Raw genomic sequence first — 27,712 nt, 5'->3', positions numbered from 1 at the left:
TTGTAAGGCTGCTAAAGAGAAAGCAGAAAATAAATGCACTACAGTAGCCTATCGCCTTGCATCAAAAGTCCTGGCAATATTTTTCCCATCATATGAATGAGGTTTAGCAACAAGAGGCTTCACCTAAGTTTGGGGAAAAAAACCCCACATTTTCTTTTATTCTCAAAATGAACATTTAAATATGCTGTCCACAGTCCAGAGAGCTAAAGGGAACATCTGCTCCTCTGCCAAGATGGCAAGGAGAGCAAATGCAATGAATTCCTAGACACAGAAATAGTCCTGCACTAGAAGGCCTAGTGGCTAATGGGTTCAGGCTCCAAGAAGACTCAAGGGCCCTCACAGATCAAAGCCGGGCTATGTGGTCTGCCATGTGACAGACTACACTAACATTATGATCCACTGTCTTCACATACTGCAGGTTACAGAATACCATGACAATTGTCAAGGGAAGGCGATGTTGGTCATCATGTTTGCCTTCACTTACTTGGCTTTCCACTTCAGCTATTTGTCATAGGTGGAAAAGGAACACAAAGCAACGTGACACTGCTAAATTCAGTTGAAGTGGACTTTAAACACACACACACATACACACTCTGCACAATTTGTTCTAGTTCCTGTTGCTTCAAATCTTCAGCTGTGTTTTCTATGCATCTTCCAACAGTATTTGCTGACAAAAGAATGTATTTTACTTTGTCACCACATCGTCTGCTGTGTATTATTTCAAGCATTTTTTTAGTGCAGCAGGAAGAGGAAGTGTTTCCCCAATGGTACGTGGCTTTTTGCCTTTGCTATCAAGTGAGAAACCTCAAAAGAGGCTTCTAAACATTTCTCATTGAGTGTAGTGAAATTTTGTAAAGTACTGGATTGAGTATATGTGGGATAACTGCTGAGGTGACTTAGAAATTACCCTTTTAGGTAAGGCACAGCATTGAAGAAGCTTCCCAGGTGGAACGCGGCTGACATGCAAGGAATCCATTCCGTGGAAGTTCCCTAGGCCTGCAACCTCAGATGTCGGTAACGCCAGGGGAACGTGGTGTGCTGACTCTAAGAGGCGCTGCCCGGAGGGTGGAGCGGTGTGGAGGTGCCGCGGCCAGGCTCTGCGGTTATATGGGAACTTAAAGGTGTCATGGAACTGATAAGCTGCACATTTACTACCCTGGGCCAACAGCCTGTCACGTTTTGGGCAAAATGCTGTCCTTTTGGTGAACTTTGCTCGTTAGAACATCATTATAATACCAAAACACACCTCCATCCCAAAAGCTACCCGCCTCCAAGGTGCGACCACCCCTCACTGAGCTTGCGCTCTGAATTTTTCTAGCTTATACCTTTAAAAGCAAAGTGAGAAAACTTTACACCAATCCTAAACAAAGGTATGTATGACTAGAGTCACTCAAGCTCCACCCGAAAGGTGAAAGAGAGTATAAAACGGTTTAAGAGAAAGAGAATGTTAGGGAAGACACCATCGTGTACCACGCTGACATTTGGGATCATTCGACGGGCTGAGCCTCTCTTCCCCCCCATCGGGACGCCTTTGGGTAAGAGTCAAACACTTGGTTATACCAAGTGCCTCCCCAGGAAACTTAGAAATCTCTATAGAGTCGCTTTATTATCTTTTAACACGTTTGTAGCCGGCAGTGTTACTCATATTCGTGGTATTTGCACGTGCTTTGCAGACAGTGAATTTATCGCCGGTAATCCAAAGAATCTGTGTGTCTGTTGCTCTAACAAACTGCACTCTGCATTGATCTAGCCGTGGTAGTTCTCATTGAACACGACCAGACTCTTTAAGTGTGGCCATGATAGTTCATGCAACATGACTAGACTGGGGGTGTAAGCGCGTTATTAGTGAATCCGTAATCGTGAAGTTCAGTACGCTGGACACAACCGGACTTAGAACGTTGTGAATTAATGCTGTCGCCTTAGCAAAGGCCCTGAGAGGGCTCTGGTTCTGATAAGTGGCTATACACACAGTCCTTAGAAAATGAACCGTTGACCAAGTCTGAGACTAAGACTGGTCCTAGCCCCACCTAGACTCCTCTCTGAGAAGGAGTTTAGAAAGCAAGGGGGTCCTGTCTGAACCTCGTGACGCAACGGGAGGGTTCCCCCCCCAGCCACTCCTCAGACTCCTATATGTAAGGCGACAGTAACTCTTAACGCAACAGTATAGCATGACTGAAAGCATCACTGAAAAAATTGTAGAGGTTTGTCTTCACGCTCTGGGTGCTTATTTTTTAAATGTCTTGCTAGCATTAGCTAATATCCAAGGCGCAATATGCTAAGGGCAAGGTTCATTGTTAACAATAGCGGATTTAAATCCATATTTCAAATAGTCTTCTTCACAATTTCACATTTTTTTGATCGACTTCCTGTCAGATGTGATTAGAGAGACATTGTTTTTAACTCCTAATGTGGCTGACGAAGAGCTCCTACTAGGAGTAGAAGTGTCAGCTCTGCCTTTTTCTTGTTGTTTGCTTGTGCGTTATCTTCTGTCTGCAGTTTCTTTGCAAGGCATCTTTTTAAGCCGCTTGTCCATTTTGTGAGGGTTGGTTTGGTTCAAACAAAATATAATCCACAAATGCACTTAACTGGGCACACATAAACTGCAATGCATTGCGATATGCTGAAAGCAAACAAATGAGTGAGGGTGCCACTGTGGACACCTCTGCAGTGTGGAGCACCCACTCTCCCCCCCAGGACACGTTGGTACCATATGTGACATGGAACCCTCTGACATATGGACCAAGTGAAATCACCGCTGTCAAATCTGAATAATAAATATCAGTAAAACTTAATTTCTTTTTTTGACAAAAAATAAACATCAGTAGAAGTTCCAATATTTTCTTCCCACACCCCAATGGATCATCTTCCAAAACCCTTGGGGTGCATGCACCCCACTTTGGAGCCCACTCTTCTAGAGGACCTACAGCGTTGATTTCTCTGGTCTTGAGCTGAAGGGCTCCCTCTTCTCCAGGTCCCCGCAACAAAAGACCTGGTCTGTGCTCAGGAAGTCAGCTCGCCTTTGCTCTCTTTCACATCTTATTCTAAGAAATTATGTCCAGTTACTCGGTTATGGGGCTGCCAAAGCAAAGATTTAGCTGTTCTGAAATCTCCCTTATCATCCAGGAAAAGGATGGAGTAAAGGAAAACAGAAGGAGGATTTCTTGCTTCATTTCCTTAGAGAGAAATCAACCCATATTAATACCCCACGTGAATATTGACATAGGCTCCTTTAACTATATACAAATACAGCATGCCGGTTTAGGTGATTTTCATGACCTTAGTGGAATTAGATGAAAGAAAAACCCCTCTGAGATGAAGGCACCAAAGGCCAATGCAACATCACCCCTTGCTGCACGGTGCCAGGTGGGCTGCCCACACTGGCTTTCAAAAAATCTTAGAAAAGTGAACAGCAAGAAAAGAAACTGCATACCATATACAAAGCCCAATAGGCAAGAGGCAGTAAAAACACTCCCTCAACCTTCCCCTGCCCAGCAAGACATCAATGATAAACAAATGTGTTAGCTGTTCCCATACATCAGCTGCAATATGTTATCTTTGGACCAACTACCAAAAAACCCAAGAAGGTCCTGGCCCTATCAAGAAACCTACAAAAACAAACTTGCCTAGAAAAATAGAAGGATGGCAGGTCCCATTCCAGGACCTGGACCAAGAAGTCATCCCCGCCTCCATCCAGAAATTCCAATTAACTTGCATCCCAACGTCTTGCCCTGCCAGCAAATGTCAGGGAGGCTCAAGTCCCCCATAAGAACTGGGTCTGTGATCTAGAGACTTCCTGGAGCCGTTTAAAGGAGACTCCACTCACTTGCTCATCCTGATCAGGCGGTCAGGACACTCACCTCTGCCATGACCCCGGGCTAGTTTCCAGGCAAGCGCAGGGAGAAGAAGCTAGGAGCAGACAAGGCCAAACACACTCTACTTGCTGATGATCAAATTACCTGTGGGCTTTAATTCTCTATGCCACCAAAGCCAGCCTATTTCAGGACACAATTGTTAATGAGAATAACAGTGAGATCAATATAGAACAGATAAAATGTAAGCACAACCATTCCGATGGATAAAATGTAAACACATTTACAAAATGTAAATACATTTACAAAAAGTGGACACCATGTAAACACAGTCATCCCATCATAAAAAGAAAGAAAATAACAAATTCCCAGACAGAACATTGGCTAAGCTGCAAACAAAGCACAGCGAAACGGGAAATGCCAGGAAAAATTGAGCTCAGATCACTGGGTTGGTTGAGGGATCTTTCATTTCCACAGCTGGGCTCCTTCATGCCATTTCCATTTATCCAAAGTACCCTGCAGCGTAAAGAGAAAAAAGAGGAAAAGGTGTGAAGACCAAGCCTGACACACCGCAGTGGTTCCTCGGAGCAGTGGACAGGCAATTGCAGAAAAGCTGCCTCCCACAGCCCTGCCATGTCCTCGGCACCGAGCACGTACATTCACATGTAGGATAATTAATCACTCCATCCAGGCACTCTGCTCTAACTTTCCCAGAGTGTGAAACTGGTCGGTACCACCATTTGCATTCAAAGGAAATATAATCCCCAGAGCGATAGATGGAAGTGCTCGACCGGCTTGATGACGGTAGTTGAATATTGTTCCTTTCCATAGCGCTCTGACGCACTGTACAGTTCCCTGGAAGAAGTATTTTCATTACTTGCCTGTAGACCTCACACTGGACAACCGATGCTCTGAAACTCTTAGTACCAGGTGAAAGCCCCCGAGAGCCCTTTCCCCAGCCGTCTTCCAGCTCAGGTACACCGGTCAATGGCTTCCTGGGGGCACTGCTCCTCACCACCTGCAGCCTAAGGATGCTCCCACATCCTGGTGCCCTGCTACTACCTCCCCAGGCACTTCCCCAGCAAAACTAAAGGCTTTCCCCTCAGCTTCAGCCCTAAACATGCAACAACACAGCGGCTAAGCTGTGGCAGGAGTGGAGATGACTTACTTCCTGGCTTGCACCGTGGATATTCTAACATCCCCTCCATACACTGTGCTCTGAATGGGGAAGAGGCTGGGTCCTCCAAATACCCTCTTTTACACTGAAATTCAATAACATCACCCGATCTGGAATACAGCTTTCTTTCTGGGACCCATTTCAGCTCAATATTGTTTCTGCGCATGTCTTCTTCAGATGCTGTACAGGCCACTTGAAAAAGGCAAGAGAAGAGTGTTATCACTTCATACGGACGCACCACATTTTTTTTTTCCCCTAGAGCCTACAGAAAGTCTTTGCATCACAAAACACTTCCAGCTATTTGCTCTGACCCTCTGTTACTTGTGTCAGGAAAATCTGCATAAGCTAACTTCAAGAAGAAACTCCTTGTGGACAAAAGAAGGTCTCGTTGTTGTTCTGCCCTGCCGGCATCGCAGCCCCAGCACAAGTGCTGCTGCACAAGTGATGCCCTCAGGATCTGAGAAAAAGACAACAGGAGCAATCACACAGCACATGCTTCAACCTACCGAGGCAAACTGGGGGGCTTGTCCACTGCCCATCAGTACAGGTGATGTACTGAGATCCTTCCAGGACATAGAGACTTGGGCATTTGTATTCCAGAGTTGTACCTTGTGGATATTCTTGCATGGGGAAGGAAAGAAGGTCTCCATTTTCAATAACTGGAGGCGGGCCACATTTCCCACCTTTCCCTGGAAGAAAATTCCCAATCAGAGAGAAAGCCACGAGAGTTTAATTGCAACGGAGGCCTGGCCACAAATACTACCGGGCAGAACACTGGCACTGTGAGAGACCCGGAGGAAAGCAGAGAGAAAACCAAATACCTGGCAGGTGAAAAAGAGCAAGAGTTTCTCGTTTCTCCAGTGCTGGGACTCACAACTACCAGTTCACCCCGTCTGGCCATGCCTGAAGTGCTTGCAGCTGTCTGCAGGACTTCCTCTCATCCTGCGTGACGGTGCAGCGTTTGGCACCGCTCTTTCTGCAGAAGAGCCTGACACCCACCTCCTCCCTGTACTGCCTGAGCAGTGAGAAAAGCGGATCCGACTGCAGACGGTAACGACTGTCACTGACCTGCACCACTGCAATCACTAATGGGATAGCCCTTGGGCTCTGTGGGCCACTTACGGCCACTGGGGAGTTCACGCCTGCCAATCCTGGAGCACTGCTGCCTCACGGATTTTTATACCTATTCAAGCACCACACTGCTGCCAAGTCTGGCCTTCCAACAGACCTTGCACTGGGAAACCTTCAGAGAAGACCCAGATCCCTTGGTACCAGCAGTGACACTCTTTGCACTTGACATCGTGTTCAGGAGCCACAATATGCAGCCTGGTCCGAATTCATCTGCTGTTTCTGCAGCCCTTTCAGCTCCCACCTGCGTGGTGTTTGAGCCAAATGCTGCTGCATTGGTTCACGTGCTCAAACTTTCTGTATGTCTAATGAAAACCAATGAGATTACTCAGTGCGCTCATGAAATCCTAGGAGGCACCAACGCAGTACCTAGGTATTGGCTCACACATCAGATTCTACCCTCAGTTGATTTAACAGTTGCTTTGACTCCATGGCATTCAATATAGCAATGCATCCTCTGCATTATCTGGATGGAACCAGCAGGGAAGCTGTGGGCTCTGTTCTCCAACACAGACGGCAAAATTTCTCACTCTCTTCTCAGCAGGCAGGCATAGACAGTAGATTCTAAGAAGTCCAAGGGGTGCATCTCAAAACTAGACCTGGCCAGCAACTGCTCTCAGCCTCAGGGTGGTTTTCCACCCTGAGGCTCTCAGCCTCAACAGCTCTCAGGGTGGTTTTCCAGATGGGGCCCTCTCGAGCGAAGCCACCTGGGTCACTCAGCTGGTAAACTCATCTCAATACATCGCTGGGAAGATGGCTTCTTCCCAAGTGTGCCAGATTCATTGCGTTTGTGCACAGTAATGAGACTGAAATCCGGAGAAGTAAATGCCACTGAGTCAGCTTCATGACAGTCTCACTGACAAGCAACTGTATGAAGAGAGAGGGAAATTAGCTTTGCACTTTGGCAGCTCTGTCCAGGTGCCATTCTGACACGCTACGGTGGAGGCCCCCGTCATCTCAAAACCTTGCCAGCACTGATAGCGAGCACTTTCCCCAGGCAAATACCTTGACTTTTTAACACCTTGAACTTTACCACCAGCAATTTCTGGAGGAGGTCCACACGTCACATCTGAAAAGAGACACTGCTGCAGTCACGTTTGCAGTCGTTGAGGTGTTGCCCGATACAACCCACAGTTAAAGGAATCAATCTTGCTACAATTTCTGTCCAGATTTTCTGCCTCAGGTGGGTCACGGCTCCAAGAGCTCACCATGGAGAAAGCAAGGAGGTGTGAGAGCGGCAGCAGAACACTCTTCCTGGGACTCTCGGGAGACAGCAGGGTCAATGAGAGCTTCTAGAAAAAGCCAGTGTTTCTGTAGCTACACCTTACGGCACGAGAAGCCACACCAGCCTTCCTGCGTGCCCACGTCCCTCCCCGGGGAGCGCTGGCATTCCTGGAGATCACAGGGGTAGCAGCCAAGGCGGCACTCTGCTGAACCGCAGAGCTCTGGAGGACTGGCAGCGCTGGAGGAGCTTGTCAGCCTGCACTGCTCAGGGAGGGGTAAGTGCAGTCAGCTCCATGGAGGTGTGTGAAAGCCAAGTAGCACTTGCTCACCCTGCAGCCACAGATTTGGGCAGGGGACAGAGCACAGCTCCTGACAGTTCCTTGTCCCAGGAACGCTCTTCCCACTTCCACAGCCCTAGCAGATCTTACACGGTTTAGATCCGAGTCTCTGCTGAGATCTGCGTTGGTCAGAGTGGAGCCCTGGAGAACAGCTCTTTCTCTCCCCTACTGCTTCTTCCATTCAGATGCTCCCCGACAGGTTCAAAGAGAACAGAGGAGCCCTTACATGTCTTTCTACTGAAGGTCACTGGAATGGCGGACTCTGGGGAAATACCGGTATCGTACAAGAGAATGACAGAGCAGCACATTTTAGGCCCTGCTTCTTCAGGACGTTTTTGCCGTTGATGAAAATACTCCCAGTATTTCTTGAAGCATCAAGCTAAATTAAAGTGCTGTGCAAGGAAGTAATAGCAAGTACAAAGTTGGGGTGCGCAAAGAAAACAGAAGTAAAAAAGGTAAAGTCTTCAGAGTATTTAGGTAAACAAACAGTCCCCTCTCTGCTAACAGGCAAGATGAAAGCACAGATTCCTACCTCTGCAAGTTGGTGCTTGTGACCATTTTCTGTTTGTACAAGTGACATAATTTCCACCCATCATTTGAAAATTGCTGTCACATTCATATTGCACTCTGGCACCGGGCAGATACCTCTCCTGATGAGCGCTTGTAATATAAGCGTTGGGAATTTCAGGTGCGGCTCCACAGCTGACATCTGAGAAGAGAGGTGCATTTAAGAACAGTAGTGCAGCAATATGACAATCACGGAACACTGCATTTCGGAGCACCGTTGTTCCTGATGCGCAAAAATGGTTTGCGTAACGCAGATCGTTTTCTACAGGTAGCAAAGGAAGACATTATGGTCTTTATTCTGCAACGCTTCACCAGAAACTATTATTTTTGCCTAGAGTGACTAAAAAGGGAAAAGGAGTTGCAGAGATCAGCCGAAGGTGCAGGTTGGTGCTGTACAGCGTTGTGTGCCAAAGGGCTAGAGAGTGAAGTGATTTCTTTACTATTTGAAGGCAACTTTCAGAAACTGACATTCTTAGTGATGTGAAAATAAGATACATAAGATACACACACCAGTTATCTCCTTCTTTGCAGCCAGCATCCATTCCTCCATAACCCTCTGCCTGCTTGATCTCGGCAGGGAGCTAAGTTTCAGCTGCTAGCTTCAGCCCAGAGGGGAAACGATTTCTCTGCTGATCTGCCCTGCTTGTTGTTTCTCAAGAGCCAGAAAAGTAGGTGTTGTAGCAGCCCATTCAAAGCAAGTCACCTCTTGGCTCTGTTGGCCTGACTCACCTGCGTGCCTGAGTTGGCATTATTTTAATTCACAACATGAAAGACTAAGAAGGGTCACAGGCTGCTTAGAAGTAGAACCTATACCTTCACAGAAGGGCGGTGCTGTCCAGTTTCCTTCTCTGCAAATAATTTCGGGGGGACCAACAGTCAGGAACCCTGCATCACACTGGTAGCGAATTGTTTCACCAGGCTCATACATTTCCTTGTTTCTGCCTTCAATTTGGGCATTGGGAACTTTTGGAATGCTTCCACATGGCATTTCTGAAAAGATACAGAAAGTTGATGCTTGTGCTAATGCGATACACAATAGAAAGAGTGTACTGTTTCCACCGAACAGATGCTTTAGAGAGCTTTTTCTAATATCAGCATAGCCATCCGCTGACAGTGGATTTTATGTAAAAGGTAGCATACGGAAGGTTAAATAAGTCATTCCCCTAAACAGACGTGGGCTGCAGTCACTGAAATATTTCGATCCTGTTTCTAACCATGCCAGAAAATTTTAATAAAGGCTTCCGTCCCTTACTACACCAAAGTAGTTTCTATCACTGAAGCACCAAAGCAACTCCTAGTCACTAGTGGACTCTGTAGAAAACAGATCCTTGGATTATGAGGATGCACCCAGGACGCACCTGGCAGAGCTATGAGCTGAACAAAGATTGCAAGAATACAAAGGAATATTTGAAAAACTAAACTGCATTCAAAAAGTCAGTCTTGCATCCAGTCAGGATTGCTCTGAAGACATCCACGAGGGATGGTAGGATTCCACAGCAAAATATGGAGTTACTCGCTCTTACTAGTCAATCTCCTGTTTCAAATTCTTTCCATTTCATTGCTAAATGCACTTCAAGAATAGTATTTTTTTATATTACCCAAGCATGTAGGAGCTGAAGTCCAGTTTCCCATAGAACAAGTTATCTCCAATGGTCCGTCTAACATGTATCCAGAACGAGAAACATACTTTAATTTAGCGCCAGCCAGATAAATTGTTTTCCCTTCTTTTTTAATTTTTAAGTGTTGATTTTCCAGCCTGGGAACATCAGCACATTCTATGGGTTGTGGTGGCAAGCATGGTCTTTCTATAAAATAGAGAAAACACAGATAAACAATAATGCAAGACAATTAATAGTCCAATGACACATGCTGTCTAAAACTGAAAAGAAAAAAAATATAATCATCCAAACATAAATTAAATGGCTTGAAAGGAAGATGAAGAAATATCTAAGATACACAAACCAAAACTTCTCTCTCCTTTTCCTCCTGCGTGTGGTTTCTCTCTTTTCCTTTGAACCAAACAAAAGCCATTTTCCCGTTCATACTAAGGAGATACAGTTACAGCTTAGCATCAAGAACGGGGAAAGTCTCATAGGCAGAGAAATAGAGGAGACATTATCTTGTTTGGGGGTACTGAAAGTGAGTGTCTAGAACTTTCGCTGTTAAATTTTTCCACCATTAATAAAGTTGTACCAGTATCCTGAGGGGCTTTGTGATGACATGATGAAAAAGAGAACAGAAGTTAATGAAGTATTATAATGTACTTCCTGGTACATACAATGGATTAAATCTCTGTGAAGCCCTCCTGAGTCAGGGCTGTGCCAATGCTTTCTTCTCCTATACTACTGTAGAGTGGGTGGACTTCAATTATATTTTATATGCACTTCTAGTTCATTAGTAAATTAGGTTTTATTAGTTGACACATCAAGTCGAAAGCATATGTTTGTACCGAATTCCACAATATATAAAAGACCTAATTACAGTCAAAGTTCCTATTCAGTAACTGGGACTGGGAATTTCATGTCAGTAAAAGCTGGTTTATGAACAGCTCAGGCATTTTTTTGGTTCTTCTTCTCTACGTCTGCCACTTATCAGCAGAAATGGAGACTCACGGCCAGTGCAAAAGAAGAGACACCACGGGGCATCAGAATTTTGCCGCTTAAAAATACAGACATGGTTGGCATGTTGTGCACATCAGTCGCCAGCTGGCACCTCATTTGGCCTGTGCTCATCTATCTCCGTTTCTGAAAACACTTTATTCTAGCTCTTAATGAACTTCTGCTTACAAGATATCACCTGCATCAGTAATATTTTAACAATTGGATTACAGATTCCTCAGCATGTCTTAGAATAGATGGCCTGAGTTATACCATATCATTTATACTCCTATTACAGGAAGGTACCACAAAAAGAAAAAGAGAGAAATCAAGAAAGAATAAAAATGAAAAAAACCCAAAGATTGCTACTACTACAACTAAATAATAAATAATACTGATTTTTTTCACCAGGATACTATTAAAGGCCCCCATTCAAAACTGAGACTCCGTTCTGCAATATACTAAACAAACAAATAAACACGCAGCTCTTGAGGGACTACCTGAAAGTTTGATATGCCATCTTAGATAAGTCTGTGTAAATAAAAAGGCTTACTGTCCTGGTTAATTGCACTTTCTTTAGCAACTTACGTTCTATTGTTTTTCTGCAGTTACCTGGTCATGATAATCTTAACATAAATAATATCATTCTCCTGCTAATGATGACTGCAAATGGATGACACAGAAATTCATAAATAAAATAAATAGTAACAAATAATCCACTACGCACCCACACAGCGAGGTGGTGATTGCCATTTCCCTTCTATACAAGTTGTTTCATTCGCACCAATGAGCTGGAAACCCTCCGGACATGAAAAAACTATTTTACTCCCATGCTTATAATTTCTTCCAACTGTTATCTGTTGAGCACGAGGCACCTGAGGTGGAGGTGGGCATGTACTCTCTTCAGCTAAGGACACATGTTCATGTTATAACAGAACATAAGATAAAAAGTAACAGTTCATCACAGATTACAACACTAACAACCAAGAAAACACTGGCAATAATTCTTCAGTAGCTATCTCATTATTATTAATTAATATCATGATCCTTTTGTTCTGATTCCGAAACACCAGAGCTGCCTTCAGATGCTCGTATGCTTTCAACCTCATAGAAAGACAGTGACAGTTGCCTACACTAATCTGAGCTGGAGCTTCTTGTAGTCCCTCCTTTCCCTTACACACCACTGCACACTCCTGTGTGCACTCCCCGTTCCTCTCTCTATGATGAACTACTTTAGGAAAACTGGACCACCTTCTGGGGTTCTTGTTTTGTCTTCTTGTTGCTTTTTTCTTCAAGCTTAGCTGATAACAGAGCTAAGTGAGAATCACAAAAGGAAACAAAGAATAAAGTTCAATTTTGCCACTCAAGGAATAAAGGGCTGCTCCTGCCAAAGAAAAGAAAAAGTGTTAGGGAAGGAGGTAGATCTAGGAAGGAAGAGACCTCAAGAGCTTAGTTTGTTGCTTCTAGTGGTTCCAGAAGACTGGGAATAGGGACACTTGGTTTGCAAAGGGAATGCTCCCTTGAGCGGTTGCCACTCTGTGTACTTCTCCCACTTCCACGCATCATTTCCCATGAATCTGGCATAATCAAAGCAGGCAATGAGGCCATGATTGTTTTACAGTCATGCCTTCTACAGGCAATAGCCTCTTCTGCTATACATAAAGGCAGTCCTGCAGGCATCTGGCCTTTTGGTGTGTATTAGAGAAGGGCAGTCTCCTCTAGGTCTGTGCTTTTGAATGGGCCAACTCAGCTTTTTTTTGGTGTTGTTTCACTAGGAAGCAATTGGAAAAAATAGAAGGGGGAAAAAAAAAAGGAAGAATCAGAATAGAAAAGCTTTGAATGTTTGCAGGAAATACAGGAACTTTGCCTGGAGCTTGAGCTATGTGCTACTCCCATTTGTACCAGGGTAAAGCCCTTTTGAAGAACCAAGCTTAAATCATTGCATCTTTTCTCGCATCAGAAGTGACAGTGACAATTGTTCCAATTGTCAGAGCAGAGATTATTAAGTCTGCCTCACTAAAATAGTGTGTCTCTCAACCTCGTTAACTGTTCATACGGTTCCCATAATTATTCATGACTATCCTTTAGCATATAATCAAGTAAGCATTTCTATTTCAGACTAGTGACACAGTAATGCTAAGAAGCTTTAATAATAAGCATTTATCATTCCTACACAAAAAGAAGACATTGTATGCAAATCTAAAAACATACTTGTACATTCAATCTCTGGTGACCATTTTCCAGACACACAAGTTGCCTGTTTAATACTTTTGTCAGCTGATGGACACATATAATGTATAACTCCATAGAACCCAGTCTCCTTTTCTGCCTTGGGAAGATGACCATTGTCCACAAGCTCAACATCCATTGGAAGTACACACTGAGGAGATGGATCTGAAAAAAATCAACAAAAAGAGCTAAAAAATAGATTTAGTTCAGATAATACATACATACGCATTCACTGATGAAGAGGTCATCCGTTTCCTAATGCATGTCCATGTGAAAGTGGTTTTTTATTTACTCCAGTTTGAAGTAACTCCTAAGGTTCCTAGATTACAGAAACAGAATGATTTTTTTGTTCCTGCTATCTAAAGCAGAGACTGTTCCCACTCACAAAGCAATTATTTTTATGTTGACAGGATCCCATTTTCTGAGTGCAGTAAATAATATAAAAACTAAGCATTTTTTTCTTCCCTAAAACTATAAAAAGGTAGTAAGATGAGCAGGAAGAGAAACTTTCTTTTGCTTGTAGAAACAGCGTCATAAAGGAAGTACTACTCCACACCAAATATGTATCAGGTATCAATCTCCTGTGAAAGTATATCTAAGTCATAACCAGGTCTTGTATCCTTGACTGGTGGTTCTGAGAGTCAGAACGCAAGCTACTTGTGAAAGCTAAGCAGGCTGTGTTTTGTGCCAGATTCAACCCTCAATGCAATTGTAAATAAAGGTATAGTGTACTCAAATCACTGATAAATATAAAATCACGTCTGAAGAAAGGGGGAACCAAGAATTGGATATATCATAAACTGTATTCTGTTAAAGATAAGTGAAGTGCTGGAATAATTTATCCCAGACAAGACTCCTTCTTGTCCAGTATTGTTTTTTTCTGAAATTACTGACTTCAATGTAATTTTTTTTTTCTTTTTCTTAGGAAAAGGCTTTGTTTTCTATCTTTTTAAAAGACATTACTTTCAGTCCATTTATGCACTGCAAAACTAAATGGGAAGATGAGAAAAAAGAGCATACTACTGATCAGAAATGAAAAGGACTAATCCACACAAAAATGGTAAGGATGGGATAAGCCTAGCACATTGTAGCTACTAATATGATTTTTAATTCCCAGGAGGATTTTAAAAAAGCAAAGTAGTATAGAGAGACATAAAAGTACAAGTCATTAACGCAACAGGCATGCTACCTTATTGCAGGTATGTCCCAAGGCTTCTGAAGGATCATTACCAGAGAGGCACACTGGAAAATGGGTAAACGTCACCATATACCAAAGATAGACCCCCATACTTGATGTTAGCCACTGTGCAAGTGTCCGTTTCTTTCCCCAAACCTACTCAGAGCGCTTACGAAGTTGTAGGTGCAGAGTCTTTCCAGGATGAAAGACACGTTCACATTTAAAAGAGGAGTAAATTAAAAAAACTTAGTTGAGATGCATGAAACTATAGTATCTCTGGCTACACATTGATTGCTGAAATCCTTGAAATTTTGAATAGAACTATGCTACACTCATAGCTGAAATATTATGGAAATATTATGGAAATAGATTACCGGCACAAAGAGGTAAAGGCTTCCATTCCCCATTAAGACATTTTATTGTCATTTCCTCAGAATTGCCAGAGCCTTGTTTACATCCACAAGTTAATTCATCACCATGTGAAAACTGGGTCTGGTCTTCCTGATGAAGAACAACATTCGGAATAGAGGAAGGTGATGCACATGGCATTTTGTCTTCTGTTGAAAAGAGCAGAAGTACTCCACGATAATATTGGAGTTATATATGAATAGCTGAAAGAACTTAAAAATAACTATATTTGCATTGGAGAGTCAAACCTACTCCCATTAATTGCAACAACTAAACTTCAACACAGCTGGACTATGTATATTTTTTAGTCAGTTTACTAAATCCCTCTCCTGTCTTTTCCCTTCCTTTTCCATCACTGTGGTAACTCCACAGCATGCTCCACAAGTAGTTTCAGCTAACATTAATTTCCCAAACTGTTTTTCATTGGTACATAAACCCTAAAGCATAAGAAAACCTTCCAATTAGTCCAATTCACCTGGATCCCTGAGTGGGATCAATCCAACTCACCTGGATCCCTGATTCTGATCAGTCAAAATTTTATTTGATTATACACCTACACATTTGTAATGTGTACTTTCAATTAGTATTATTACAAGAACTGAAAACCACTGTAACACCACTTAGAGGGCTGCAGTGCTGTCACCTATGTGTGATAACAGCAGTTCCTGCCTTGGGCTGTCACTGTTGCAGTGGTAGTGATAGCAAAGTGTAACAGCTTGCACACATGAGTGCAGTGTGAGAGTAGTTTTTTTGAAGGAGGAAAAAGGCACGTAAGGGGAATAACGGCACACAGCCCGCTCTTAATGTGGGAGAGGGAAGACCCATGATAAATTTAAAAATGGAATTTGAACAACCCTGCACTCAAGTTTGGATCACTCTTCTTTCAAGCCTGTGCACGGAAACTATTCTCACTGGATCAAGGATTGAAAAGATGCAAGCTCCACACTGTACTTTTTTAAACCACTAGTGTTGCTCATGGAAGACATGTCAGAATGTATACATATAGGGACAGAGTAAACTAGTCCATAAAAAACCACCATTTATGGGTTCTGCAGTTAGATCCTGCACCATAAGAATGTCCCGAATTGTTTTCTGTGTTTACAGATTTTCAGCTTGAATATTGAACTCTACTTCAATTCTGAGACACTGTCTTAACAAACAAATAGTAGTTTTGCACAAGTATTTTTTTAACTCCTGTCATTGACATTCCTACTCTCAGGTTGGAGATACACTACCTAATGACATGCACAGAAGGTGGGTGCTTTTGCTTAGGCAGGAGAGTTGACGGTAGAACTATTCACCGTTTCAACATAAGGACTATAAAAAACTGTTGGACATGTCTGACTCTAGCCTAGGGAAGACAGCAACGTACATAACGCATTCATAGTCATCGTGTTTGTAGCCCTGTGCCCCAGTAACATACAGTATTGCCATTGCTAGAAAGAGGCCACAGAGTTTGTACCGAGCTTGCAGGGCCTCAGGATGGAGGCTTATCAGGCTTACTTTGTCAGAACTTGTCCTGACCTGCCTGGAGGCTCAGTTTGACTTGTTTTAGCTGTAACAGCAATTTTTCTAGTGACCAGGCTATAGCTATTTATTTTACTTTTGGTTATCTCTGTATGGCACAACCATAGTTTTATATACATACTGGTAACCAGTTTTTAGTGTCTGTAGAGTGAGTAATTGTGACTCTAATATAATGATGCAGGTGAATACAGGCCTGGTATGATAACAGAGCCCTTGAGAAGTGGGAACAAAGGTTGGGTGTGGCAGAGTAGAGGCACAGGATGGTAAGAGACAGGGCATAGCCTGGCACCTCAACGTTATGAATAGCTCACAAAAGGCCAGCTTAGACCTGGAGCTGATCAAAACTGGTTTTAGGGGTAATAAAAAGAACAAAGAACAAGTATCTAACATATTTAAAACACACTTAACATATCTAATTCAGAACTTGTAGACCAGTGAAAAAAGGGCAAGACATAAAAGCATGCTAGCAAACCTAAAAATTACCCCAAGCAGATCCTGTAAGGAGGAATAGGAAATCATCAGCATCAACATTATTCCTCCCAGTGAATGACTTGAGGTACTGATAAAAGTGCTGCAACTTGCCTCCAAAACACACCAGACTGAAGCCATTGACTTTAGGACTCAAAGGGGCAGCGGAAGGGTGAGCATAATACCAGAAAGAGGGGTAAATAAGAGAAGGTGTGAGTATAACAATTGTGATTATGTATTATAAATTATTTGTATTACTCAGATATTCTGGATTATTTATATTTATTTATAATTATATTTATATATTTTTATGTATTTATAATTATTCTTTATATATTACATATTTATTTTCTTTCTGTAATCATTTGGTATGGACTCACAAAAATTCTTTGATTGGACTGTCGAGATTTCAATCATACTACTAATAAGGTTTTGGCTTTACATATAGTGTGTGTTTACTTTTCCTCCATAACATGATTTTGAATGTAACATGTTATACCTGCAAATATGTAATTTTAATTGTGAAGATATCTGTGAAGTATTAATCTACAGTGAATTATAGACTTCTCACAAGTAAGAGTTATATAGATTACCAATGCAAGAGGGAGGAGATGACCATTGTCCGTCAACACATTCTATTTCCTTTGATCCAACCAATTTAAATTCCGTGTTGCAGTCATACTGTTTTTTGTCCCCATGCCAATACTGTTCCACAGAGCCACCAGCAATACTTCCATTGGTAATCTCAGGTGGAGGTCCACAGCCCCTGGCGTTCACTGAAATCAAGAGATCAAATCTATGCTCTGAACTCAGTACTTTTGGCACAGCTATATGTTAAGTGCAACACAAAATAAATTGAATTTGTTGTTTAAAGCTAAGAAAAATCAGTAGAACAGGTTAAACAGGTCATTGGTTTATGCCTTTGAATATCTGGATTCCTGTTGGGCTGGAGATCACAAACAGATATGCATGACCCTGGCTCACTCTATTCCCTTATTTCCATGCACTGTCAATTTCCTGCTATGATAAAAGAAGTGGTTGATAAAACCAACCCACTTTTAAGAGAAAAAAAAAAAGTGTTAAATGGATGACAACTTCAGTATTCTTTAAAAAAAAAAAAGGTGAAAGTTCTGCAAGTAATAATAACATATATTATAAAAATCACCCAGCAAGTGATATGTACCATATATTAAAGGAATTAACTTCTGATGGAGTGAATGGAACTCCTGTTAAGGGAGCTTAAAATGTTCCTGAGCTAAAGAGCCCACTATGTGAAATATACTTGTTTTTAAATGCAAAAGAGAGTGAACAAAAAGAAGGATGAGAGCATGGAAGACAACAAGGAAACTGATCGAGTGGGAAGGAAGGGAGACGAGAAATATGAGATCCCTTCATCCTCTCAGGCTGCCTCATGAAAGGGCATAGCACCAGTAAAATAAACTATTTTCAAATGCCACTAAGTTGTGCTCTGTCCCAAAAGGATGAGAAGAATAGGGGCATATATCTTCCCTGCTGCATGAGTTTGTTCACCCTACCGGACGAAGCCGAGGAATTTCACAGGAAAACCTTTCACTGTGTTTCTTTTGTGTGGGTCCAGCTCTGTGTTATCTCCAAAACTATTTTTTTTCTTCAATATCATGTGATCAGAAAAAGGAACATAGCGTACAATATCTGACGGGTATCAACATTAGGCAGTGGCAAAACTTAGGACATTTAGGATACAGTAAGAGAGGACATTACTCAAATTAATCACTTCTGGCTGCCATATTGCACATTATTATGCCTTTTTGAATAATAAATAATTTTTCATACATTACAGTCAATAACCTGAGTGAAATTTTGTGCAAGCCACTTACCAGCTCACTTGCAGTTATTGCAGAAGTCCAACTGGCATAACTAAAGCTAACAGCAAGTTTAACACTGAAAGTTCAGCTGTTCAGAATCTTTCACATAAAATAGCAAAACAGTATGAAATGATCTGAAGAGGACCAGTTCTTGCCCTTTTAGAGACAAAGATGGGATAATTGTTCTTGGGAGCAAGACTGGCTTATAGAAAGTGTCTGCAGAAAGTCTTCAGGACCCAGGCATTTTCATGTATTTCCTGCTACAATAAAGTTAACAGAAGAATTACCTTTACATACTGGTGGTGATGGAAACCATCCAAAGTAATAGCACTGAGTAGAGGTAGGTCCCACTCTCACGTACTTGTTTGCACAGGTAAATTTCACAACGTCTCCATTGCAGTATTTATTCTTCTTAGGAGAAAAATCTCGATTGGGCAACACCTGTATTGTACATTCTATTGCTACAAAGACAAAATATTTTAACATATAGTGTACACCCTACAAAAAGTACACTAATGAGTAGAACAAAACCAAAGAAAGTCTTAGAGAAAACAGTTTCACAAAGTGTGTACAGAGTTACACTGATTAGCAAACACAACAATATTCACCAAGACACTGGGGCGTTGGACTCCATTCACCATTTATGCCACACCTTGAAGTACCAGTTGGCATCTTATTTGCAGTTTGATATCCCTCCAAACATGCATACTCAATTGTATCTTCAGCCATGAACACAGTTTTATTTGTGGGGTAATTCAAAATGTCCACACGAGGTGTTTCACATGATTCTGTAGAATAAAACAAAGTTAGTGCATTTTGTGATCGAGAAACACTGTCCTTTGGAACCATCATTTCTGTACGTGCCTTAGTGTGTGCTAGTCTACTGAACTACTCGGTATATTTGAAACATTAAAAATTCTGCATTGCCAGAATATGAATGTAGACTATCATATGTAGCATATTCACATAATATCTATTGCATTAATCTTCAGAAATATGTGAATAGAAGTAATATCTAGCATAAATATTTCTTCCTTAGCTTCAGTTCCTTTCCTTCTACTACGTATTATTATTATTATTGGTGTCATAGCAAACAGTTTGTACTCCTGTTCCCCATTTGTGAGAGGGACAGAAAAAAAGCTGCAAAATCCTAGGTAAAGGCAGTCTGAAATAAAAGGACAAGATAAAATATCAGCTAAAGCTGGTCACTATTATGAGCCTTGGTACCATAACACTGGAAGATTAAGGAAGACTATCCTACACCCCTGTTCAGGAGAGGAAGGAACTTCTAAGAGGAAAAAGGGAACAACAGTATGGAGGTATTTTCCGGAAAAAGCACTTTGATGTTTTTCACAAATGTACTTTTTAACACCAGGGCAGACATATGCATAGTACTTTTTATGCATAGTGAGAACATCTTTCCAAATGATGAATCCCATTTTTCTCTCGTTTGGTCACATTTAAAGAAAGTTCTTGGCAGAATCCCTTGGTTCACAGGCATTTCTTCATAAATCTTCCCTCACAAGTGTGAAAGGCGGCAGAATTGGGAGTAAATTTGGGCATATGTACCTTGTATCAGGTAAGAATCACTGGAGAGGTCAGTGATTACCATCTACTTCATGCTAGAGGTCCAAAAAGACGGCTCACCTAGAAGACAGTAGATATTTTCTTGCCTTACTCACTTCCTTTATGTTTCCTCTCTCGGTTTCTTGGAGCCCCAGAAAGGTTAATCTCTGGAGGATCAGTCCTCTATTTGAGTCTCCCTCTGCCCAGTAAGAAAACTCTACCAATCTAGATGACAAGAATCTGAGTACATAGGACATCATCTCTGCCCCAGTGACAATGATAGGGAGCTCTGAAGCCTTTTTGCTACTCACTGATGCACTTTGGAAGTGAAGTCCACCCATTCTCTTGACACTGTATCACTCCTCTTTCTTGTCCTTCTGGAGTTACAAAGCCAGTATGACAACTATAGGGGACCTTCTCCTTTAAAGGAAATGTTTTCCCTCTCTTGAGCAAATTACCATTGTCAAAGTTGATATTCTGGCATGTTTCTGAAAGAGATAGACAGAATTTCTTCCAAGTAAAACTCTGCTAAACTACATGCTTATCATACACAGAAGAAGGAGGACAAATGAAAATCAGTAGGATTTAGAACATTTTTAAGAGCACATGAATTTTTGCTTCTGCCTTGAGCTCTCTTCCTGGAGGACAAAAGGAAAGTGAAAAGTCAAAGTTCACAGTTACCAACTCGTGCAGCACAAACAGGGATGGACAGGGGTTTGATTTGCAGCAATCCTGTAAGCTTCCAAAATTATTTGTCCACATCTGGTCTTCACTAGAAATGAAATTCATGTTGGGTGTGCACTGCACTGTGCATGCATGAAGAGGACCTTCTGTCCATATTGCAAGGGGGGCATGCCAGAGATCACCACGGTGTGCAGGTACCACCTCGGTTCTACCAAAGAGAAATTGTTCAGTGTGCAATACCACAGGACTAAAGCAAATTTGTACCAAAGGACCCCTTCTTGCACACTGAAACACTAGTGCAGACAGAGCCAATGTTGTAACTGATTTCACACCACTTGGAATACATTGTTTAAGCCAGTCTAAACAGATGGAAATCAGTTTTATGTTGGTTGTATCTCGGTTGGATGTTATGCTCTTGTATTCTGGAAGACAACTTCTGTAGTATGCTAAGTTCTTTACTAATAAATTATCCTGTGAAGGAGTTTCTTCATTTTAAGAAAGTAACACTACAACAAATAGCAACATTTGCTCATTAGAGATCAAGTAAATGAAGATACAAAAAAAAAAAAAAAGACTTTGAGGAACACTAGAGGATGTATTTGAATGTAGGGAGCAGAGTTCATGATACTTTCATGCAACAGCTTCAGAAGTTTAAATTTCACATCAAATGTGTTGGTGTTTATACCAGTAATGCCCACGGTTGCCTAGCAGTAGGAACAATAAAATTTTCTTTTGCTTGCTCATTGCTATGTCAAAATCTCAGTGGGTGGTGGTCCAAAACATTCTATGGACGGTGCCTCTGCCAGGGTGGAATTGTTTCCTAAAACAATATTTTTACAGTCTAAGAAAAGTTAGGTTGAATTATTTCTTTTGTCCGTATGAAATCATTATCTAAAGTATTTAAAGTTCCTGTGAGACATTCTAGCAATTTCAAGGCTGGTGCAAGTCAGGAGCAAAAGCTGGAAATAGAGTTAGGAGAGGTACCCTTCCTATTCCTCCCCCCTTCCAGTATGATGCTAATTGGAAAGGAAGCAAGAGAAACAGGGATCAGGTGGCACAGCGAGAGGCTGAAAGGAGACAAGAAATTACAGATAGGCTGTGCAAGGGGAATTTATCATACTATTATATTATAATTATAATATATTATAATTATACTATTTATCATATTACTGCACAGCTACGCTATAACAAGATTTCACTCCTGAAGACAAAAGGACTATGATTCCCATCCCAGAGCTTACATTCTAGATCTGAATGAGCCACGGGTGGACGTTTTACAGGGTTACATTCTGCACGGTTGTATAGCGACTGACCTCAGCAGCATACAGGGACATGAGAGCTGCATGAGCCAGCTGAGAGAATCACAGCATTGTGTTTCAGCTGTAGAGCACCTAGACTTAGAGTTACGAAGCAGTGGTGACGGACTAACGTAGGTGATGTGATGACGGATTGACTGGTTTTAGGTAGAAACCTCAACAAAATACAAGCACACTCACTTTTACGGATACATCTTGGAGGAGGTGTCCAGTCATCCTTTGTGCACATGACTTCCCCACCTTCATGTTCAGTATGATAGCCACTGTCGCAAACATATTTAACTCTTTCACCTTCCATGTAAACATCCTTCGGGCTACGTGGGACATAACCATTTTTCAGCTGTCCAGCATGACATTTTTCTAAAGAAGGAAGGTAAGCACATTTAACCACAGTAATTTGTACAGAAGAACTGAGGTAAATTAATTCTTAGGAAGACAGTTACTCAAAAAGGGCCTCCTAGCACCTTTCTGTATCCTTCTATCCCAAAAAGACATTCGTGTTCAAACCTGAATGAAAGCTTGTTTTGTTTCACTGCCCTAAGATTAATGAATCACATGAACAGGAGTGCAAGTAACTACATGAAGTGCTTGCTAAGAAGTGGTCTACTAAACAATATCACTTACCTAGCGTTCATAAGCAGGGTTGGCTAACTTCAGTGCATCTAGTGTCCTGTACACCAGCTCTGGTTTGGTCTGCTGCGTCTCTAAAACGTTGATGTCTGCCCTGAGTGATTTTCAGCATTTGCCTCCAGATTTTATCATCTCAGTGCAAAGGTATCAGCCTCCCAGACCAGCTCTGGAGACTTTAGCAACAGTTAAGCACACTGGCTCTACGGCATCCTGTGCCCCCAAGAGCCCAGACAGAAGGGAGATGGCTGAAGGAATGCCATAGCTGTGTTACTTGAGTAACTGGTCCTTTCCTCCGGGCAGGACTCCACTCATTTCCTGTACTGAGCACCACCCCACTGAGGGCAACAGGGAAAGATCACCCTTTTGTAATCCACTTGCAAACCCTACCACTAGGTAGGAACTTTACTGTGACTGAAGATGTGTGTTAGGAGAGGAGGCCTCAGCTCGCTGCTTTAAATCTGTTTTCTATAGTTCAATCATTAAGTCAGTGTGTCTAAATCTCTTGCTGATGCTATGCTTGCTTTCAGCTTATTGCAAGAGTGTGCCACCTTCTCAGCCCCAAACGTTCTCCAAAGGGACCAGGCAATGGATCTCAGAGAGGAACCTCTAGACAAAGTGCCCAAGCCATGGAAGGAAGAATGTATTTACATAGAGTAGAAACTCTTTGTTTGTATGCGCAGCTGTGTGTGCAGGTAAAAGTAGATGCATGCACATGACCCAGAAGCCAGAGTTGAGAAACATTTCCTGTTTCTTAATCTCATGGATAGTGTCAGGAGTAAAGAATCTCCAAAATCCAAAGGCATCGTTTCAGCCTTACGCACTTCAGAGTGTCACTCACCAGCAGACAGTTTGAGTTCTGCAGATAGAATGGCAGTCTGGGTGCAGTTCAGGGGTCAACTAAAGCAGTTCTACTTTAACAAACTGTTCTTTGTTCTGTCTTGTGCTCCATCGGCACAATTCATGCTGCACAGACCTTTGCTAGTTATAACAGAATTGAGCTTATAGTGGAAATGTACTTACTGAGGCATTTTGGCTCTGGAGACCAGCCCCTTTCAGAACAGACCATTCGAACCCAGGGTTTGCCACTCGGGGTTGAATAACCATTATTGCAGTGGTAATCAACGTATTGCCCAAGCCTCACTGGAAAGTAACGGGTTTTGTGGTTCTCCAGTGTGTCAGGTAACTTGCCATTTTCTATAGCTGGGTAGTCACACGGTTTCTCTTGAAATAGAAGTTAACAGCAACAATATCAACACATGCATGACAAAAAGCTCAGGACACAATTAGTTCAGCTTCAGCTTCATCATCTGAGTGTTTTCTGAAACTGGCAGAATCACCTTGGCAGATCCTAAGGAGTGCAGGAACAACTGCACTCTGCTTCTGGTGTCTTTGTCACTACCTGTACCTATGTTGGTTCCCTCCATTTCCATTGCAACCAACAGAAATCTAGTCAATAGTCTCAGTGGACTCCAAAGGCTGCTTCATGAGGCCAAATGTAAGTATTTATTCTGCGGTGAGGTGACGCTCTTTTGTAGAGCGTCTTGACTAAATTTACTATACACACCTTGATGGGAGCCCAGACAGCTAGCTCAGATATAGACACTGAACTGTGGACTCTTAAAATTGAGATGACTCCTGTCACCATTTTCATTTGTAACTTTTCAGATTCCGCACCAATAGCTCTTCCTAGCTCTTCTCATGTTCATTTTAAAACTACAGTGTTTTTCTTTTGTTCTCTCAGTTCCTCAAAAGAACGGACCCTTTTCAGAGACAAGTCAAGGACAGAAGGAGGAGATTCCTAGAAGCTTTCAATCACGTTTACCCAGGGTGTCCTACTTGGCCATGGCAGGTAGGTTCCTCCTGAAGTGCTCTGACCCAGAGCCTACATGCTGGGGTAGGGGAAATCACCCACTGGACAGACCATTCAATAATGAGTGAGGTGGTCTCAGAATGATACTTGAATTTTAGAACCCATACATACATAGAGAGAAGATTAATCCAGATACTAACAGTGCACTTTTCGGGAATAGTTCAAATCATCCAAAGGTGCATTTTCGAGACTGATTTCATCAGGGTTTCTCTCACATCCTGTTTTCTAAGTTTTTCTTTTATTTTCAGTGAACAAAGATGAAAGAGTGCTAGATTATGAAATTAATTGCTAATTTATTTATTTATTTGTTAATGCTGTGCCTACTGGGCAAAACTATCATTGTAGTTATGGGAAGTTTAAGCCAAGGAAGAACTTATAAACAATCAAGAATATCTCGGTTTGTTATTTGACAGGTTATTATAGGTAGAATAATATTGTGATTGTTCATAATATATCAACATACAACTGCAAGCAAAAACCTAAAGCTGTGTTAACTACAGTGAAAGATACCTTTCAACCATTACCTATGTTTTGTTTTGGTTTGGATACTTTAACACTCACTGTGTCCTCTTATCTTGACTGGCATGCTACTCCTCAGGCAGACCACAAACCTTCCTGACAGGGAGCTGACTATAGCACTTTTTAACACATACTTTCACAAACACAGTAATAGATAATACCTGTGTCTATAAACATAATGTAAATGTAGATTATACCATTGTTTTTATAGATGATTTTTCTAAGCCATCAAATTAAGCTTTACATCATGAGGAAACACAATGAATAAGCAACTCTCATTTCTCATGCTTCTTAAGTTTTTCTCTTGACCTCTTTTTCACTGAGATATTTCCAACAACTCTACATATTGTATCTACATTCACGAGAGCTACTTACGGACACAACCTGGATCAGGCACCCAGCCATTCTTGGTGCATTCAGCTGTACTTTTGCCAGTCAATGTTTTAAAGTGATATCCAGGATAACACTGTATTGTGATTATATCACCTTCTCTGTAGTTGTCTTCTTGAGGTCTAAAGTTCCCATTGGGAATTCTTGGAGGAGAGCATACAATTTCTAAATAAAAAGAAAAAAACTGGATGCTAATTTGAAGAATATGTTTGTATTTATTGCATAAGTTCTTATTTTCATAGTATATTGACCATAACTGCATAAAATTGTTAAAAAGATGTTTCTTGGGGCAAAGAAAAGGTTACATTTCTCCCACTCTTAGAAATGTGCGGTTCTGTAAGAGGAGAGTGACAGCTGTTATTGATGTCATGCTAATTAGAAGATTAAAACTTCATTGCAAAGAGAATGGTTGGAGCAAGAACTGGAGGTGATCAAGCTGAATTTGGCTAATCTTTTCCAGTAGGTCATTCCACAGCTGGAGCTCAAAATGACCTATGCTGGGCTCACTCAGAGCTCTCCTGGTCTGGTTTATGGACACTGTCCCAAAGGAGGGCAGGTTCACCGGCAGGTCCTAAACAGAGAAATAACTATACTTAACTACGAACTGATCATTAAAAGGCTGTGTCATTAAGAATAGGGTCTTGCACTGACATTGGAAGTATTTCAACAACTGAGGAAGGACAAGAATGCTATTCTAAAAAGCTCATGAGATCTTTATGCTCGGAGAAGCCAGGCAAACATATTACTTATAAACCAGAGCTTGTCTTTTGGGTTTTTTTGTATTCTACTTCAAATTTAGAAAATATCACCAACACACTCAGGGCTGGGAGGGGTTGACTATAAGGTAACTACGGGTTGGTGCTGCTGTGAAGTGAAGCTGGGCGAATCGGCTGTATGCATGTCCTGTTGAATCATCTAGGTTCAGTGGTAAGTCAAGTAGGATCCAGAACCACTATTTGAATGTGCCCAAAGTATCAGAGCCCAGTATGTCAGTGTCTGGAAGAATGTTTTGTTTGGCACTTCTCAAAAGCAGTATGTTGCTAAACCATAGGCAATGCCTATTAATTAATATCGTTACTAATCTTGAAGCAGAAAGGTCAAGAACTTGAGTGGACACTAAGACTGACTACTCTTTATTTCTAAAGGAGTCTTTCTGGAAGAGGTCTCAGGAAGGTGGGTGGTACATAATATCCTACAACGTTGCCCGGTTGCCAACATTTTTTTCCAGTTTCAAGTGTTTGGCAATTTCTTGAAGACAATTCAAGGTGCTAATGATTTCCCCAAAATTTATATCAAACTGTTTCAACTGGGACATAACGTGCATATTTCTGTTTGTGGGATTTGGAGATTTAATTACAGTCTTTAAGTGCTGTAATTGAATGAAACAAAAGTAAAATCCATGAACCAGAGGGCTGATGTCAAACAGGACTAGCCTCAGAAATTATGGATTTGTCATCTTAACTGCTCAGAAGGCATCTGGGAGTTAGAAAGCAAGAAGGAGTTTCAGCATTGTAAATATATTAATTTGTAGAGATTCTCAGACAGTTTCTGATGGGAAGTTTGAACACCATGGATAATGTGGTTGTGCAATTACTGTTCTGATGACATTAAACAAATTGCTGTCTTCATCCTAGACTAAGGGTCATGGACAGTGGCAGGATTCATGCATACCATGTTACTTTGGTTTCTGTTTATATATCACTTCATGTCCATGGTTCTTAGGGTTAGTGAACTTCAACTCTATGTTGTACACAATTCTTGACATAATGGCTGTGGAGAAAGTACTATTTTTTTCAGCTTTATGTCTAATCCAGCACTACAATTCCATTGTAATTTTCTGCTTAGACACCTATGGCTATCAATGGACTACTTATCTTTCTGAACTTATCTTTCTGATACTTCACATTTGCTCAAACTCCTTTGGAAATGGCCATGTCAACTTCAGAATGTTTTTCCTACAACACTATCTCACTATTTCAGAAGAACTCTTGAAAGGCAGCTTACAAACTTAAGTCAGGGTTTTAATTTGAAAGATACTTTTGTAATTTCCAGTCATTTCTGAAAGGTTGCACAGTACACTAACAACTTCTTACTAAAGTTTCACCAGTGAAATAGGGATCATTTCTGAATTGTTCCTCTTTGATTGGAACTGGTGGATCAGAACTAGTAGTCTGGAAATTTCAAGAATGGATATAATGACTAGCAACCAGGTGCTCAGTCTGCTCAAACTACAGTAAGACTCAT

The 27,712-nt window shown here is 41.6% G+C and overlaps 1 protein-coding gene across 1 annotated transcript in view; it reads right to left on the bottom strand.

Annotated features, from left to right (window-relative positions):
• Window positions 1–4,165: 4,165 nt before the first annotated feature.
• The window catches only part of CFH (complement factor H), a 36,791-nt gene continuing 13,244 nt past the window's right edge, over window positions 4,166–27,712 (bottom strand). The window contains exons 7-24 of the mRNA XM_075508159.1: window positions 25,454–25,633; window positions 23,710–23,910; window positions 22,240–22,419; window positions 20,371–20,547; window positions 19,102–19,281; window positions 18,781–18,954; window positions 17,243–17,425; window positions 14,621–14,803; window positions 13,052–13,234; window positions 11,568–11,747; window positions 9,842–10,048; window positions 9,057–9,233; window positions 8,209–8,385; window positions 7,009–7,183; window positions 5,493–5,677; window positions 4,978–5,178; window positions 4,467–4,664; window positions 4,166–4,325 (exon numbers count right to left, since the gene is read on the bottom strand). Of these exons, the coding sequence (XP_075364274.1) occupies window positions 4,312–4,325; window positions 4,467–4,664; window positions 4,978–5,178; window positions 5,493–5,677; window positions 7,009–7,183; window positions 8,209–8,385; window positions 9,057–9,233; window positions 9,842–10,048; window positions 11,568–11,747; window positions 13,052–13,234; window positions 14,621–14,803; window positions 17,243–17,425; window positions 18,781–18,954; window positions 19,102–19,281; window positions 20,371–20,547; window positions 22,240–22,419; window positions 23,710–23,910; window positions 25,454–25,633 (3,155 nt within the window). The 3' untranslated portion in view covers window positions 4,166–4,311. The remainder of the gene's footprint in view (window positions 4,326–4,466; window positions 4,665–4,977; window positions 5,179–5,492; window positions 5,678–7,008; window positions 7,184–8,208; window positions 8,386–9,056; window positions 9,234–9,841; window positions 10,049–11,567; window positions 11,748–13,051; window positions 13,235–14,620; window positions 14,804–17,242; window positions 17,426–18,780; window positions 18,955–19,101; window positions 19,282–20,370; window positions 20,548–22,239; window positions 22,420–23,709; window positions 23,911–25,453; window positions 25,634–27,712) is intronic.

Source organism: Mycteria americana, chromosome 7, assembly GCF_035582795.1.
Source record: "Mycteria americana isolate JAX WOST 10 ecotype Jacksonville Zoo and Gardens chromosome 7, USCA_MyAme_1.0, whole genome shotgun sequence".
Classification (NCBI taxonomy): Eukaryota; Metazoa; Chordata; class Aves; order Ciconiiformes; family Ciconiidae; genus Mycteria; species Mycteria americana.
Note: the sequence above shows the minus strand (reverse complement) of the source record. Positions and strands in the feature narration are given on the sequence as shown.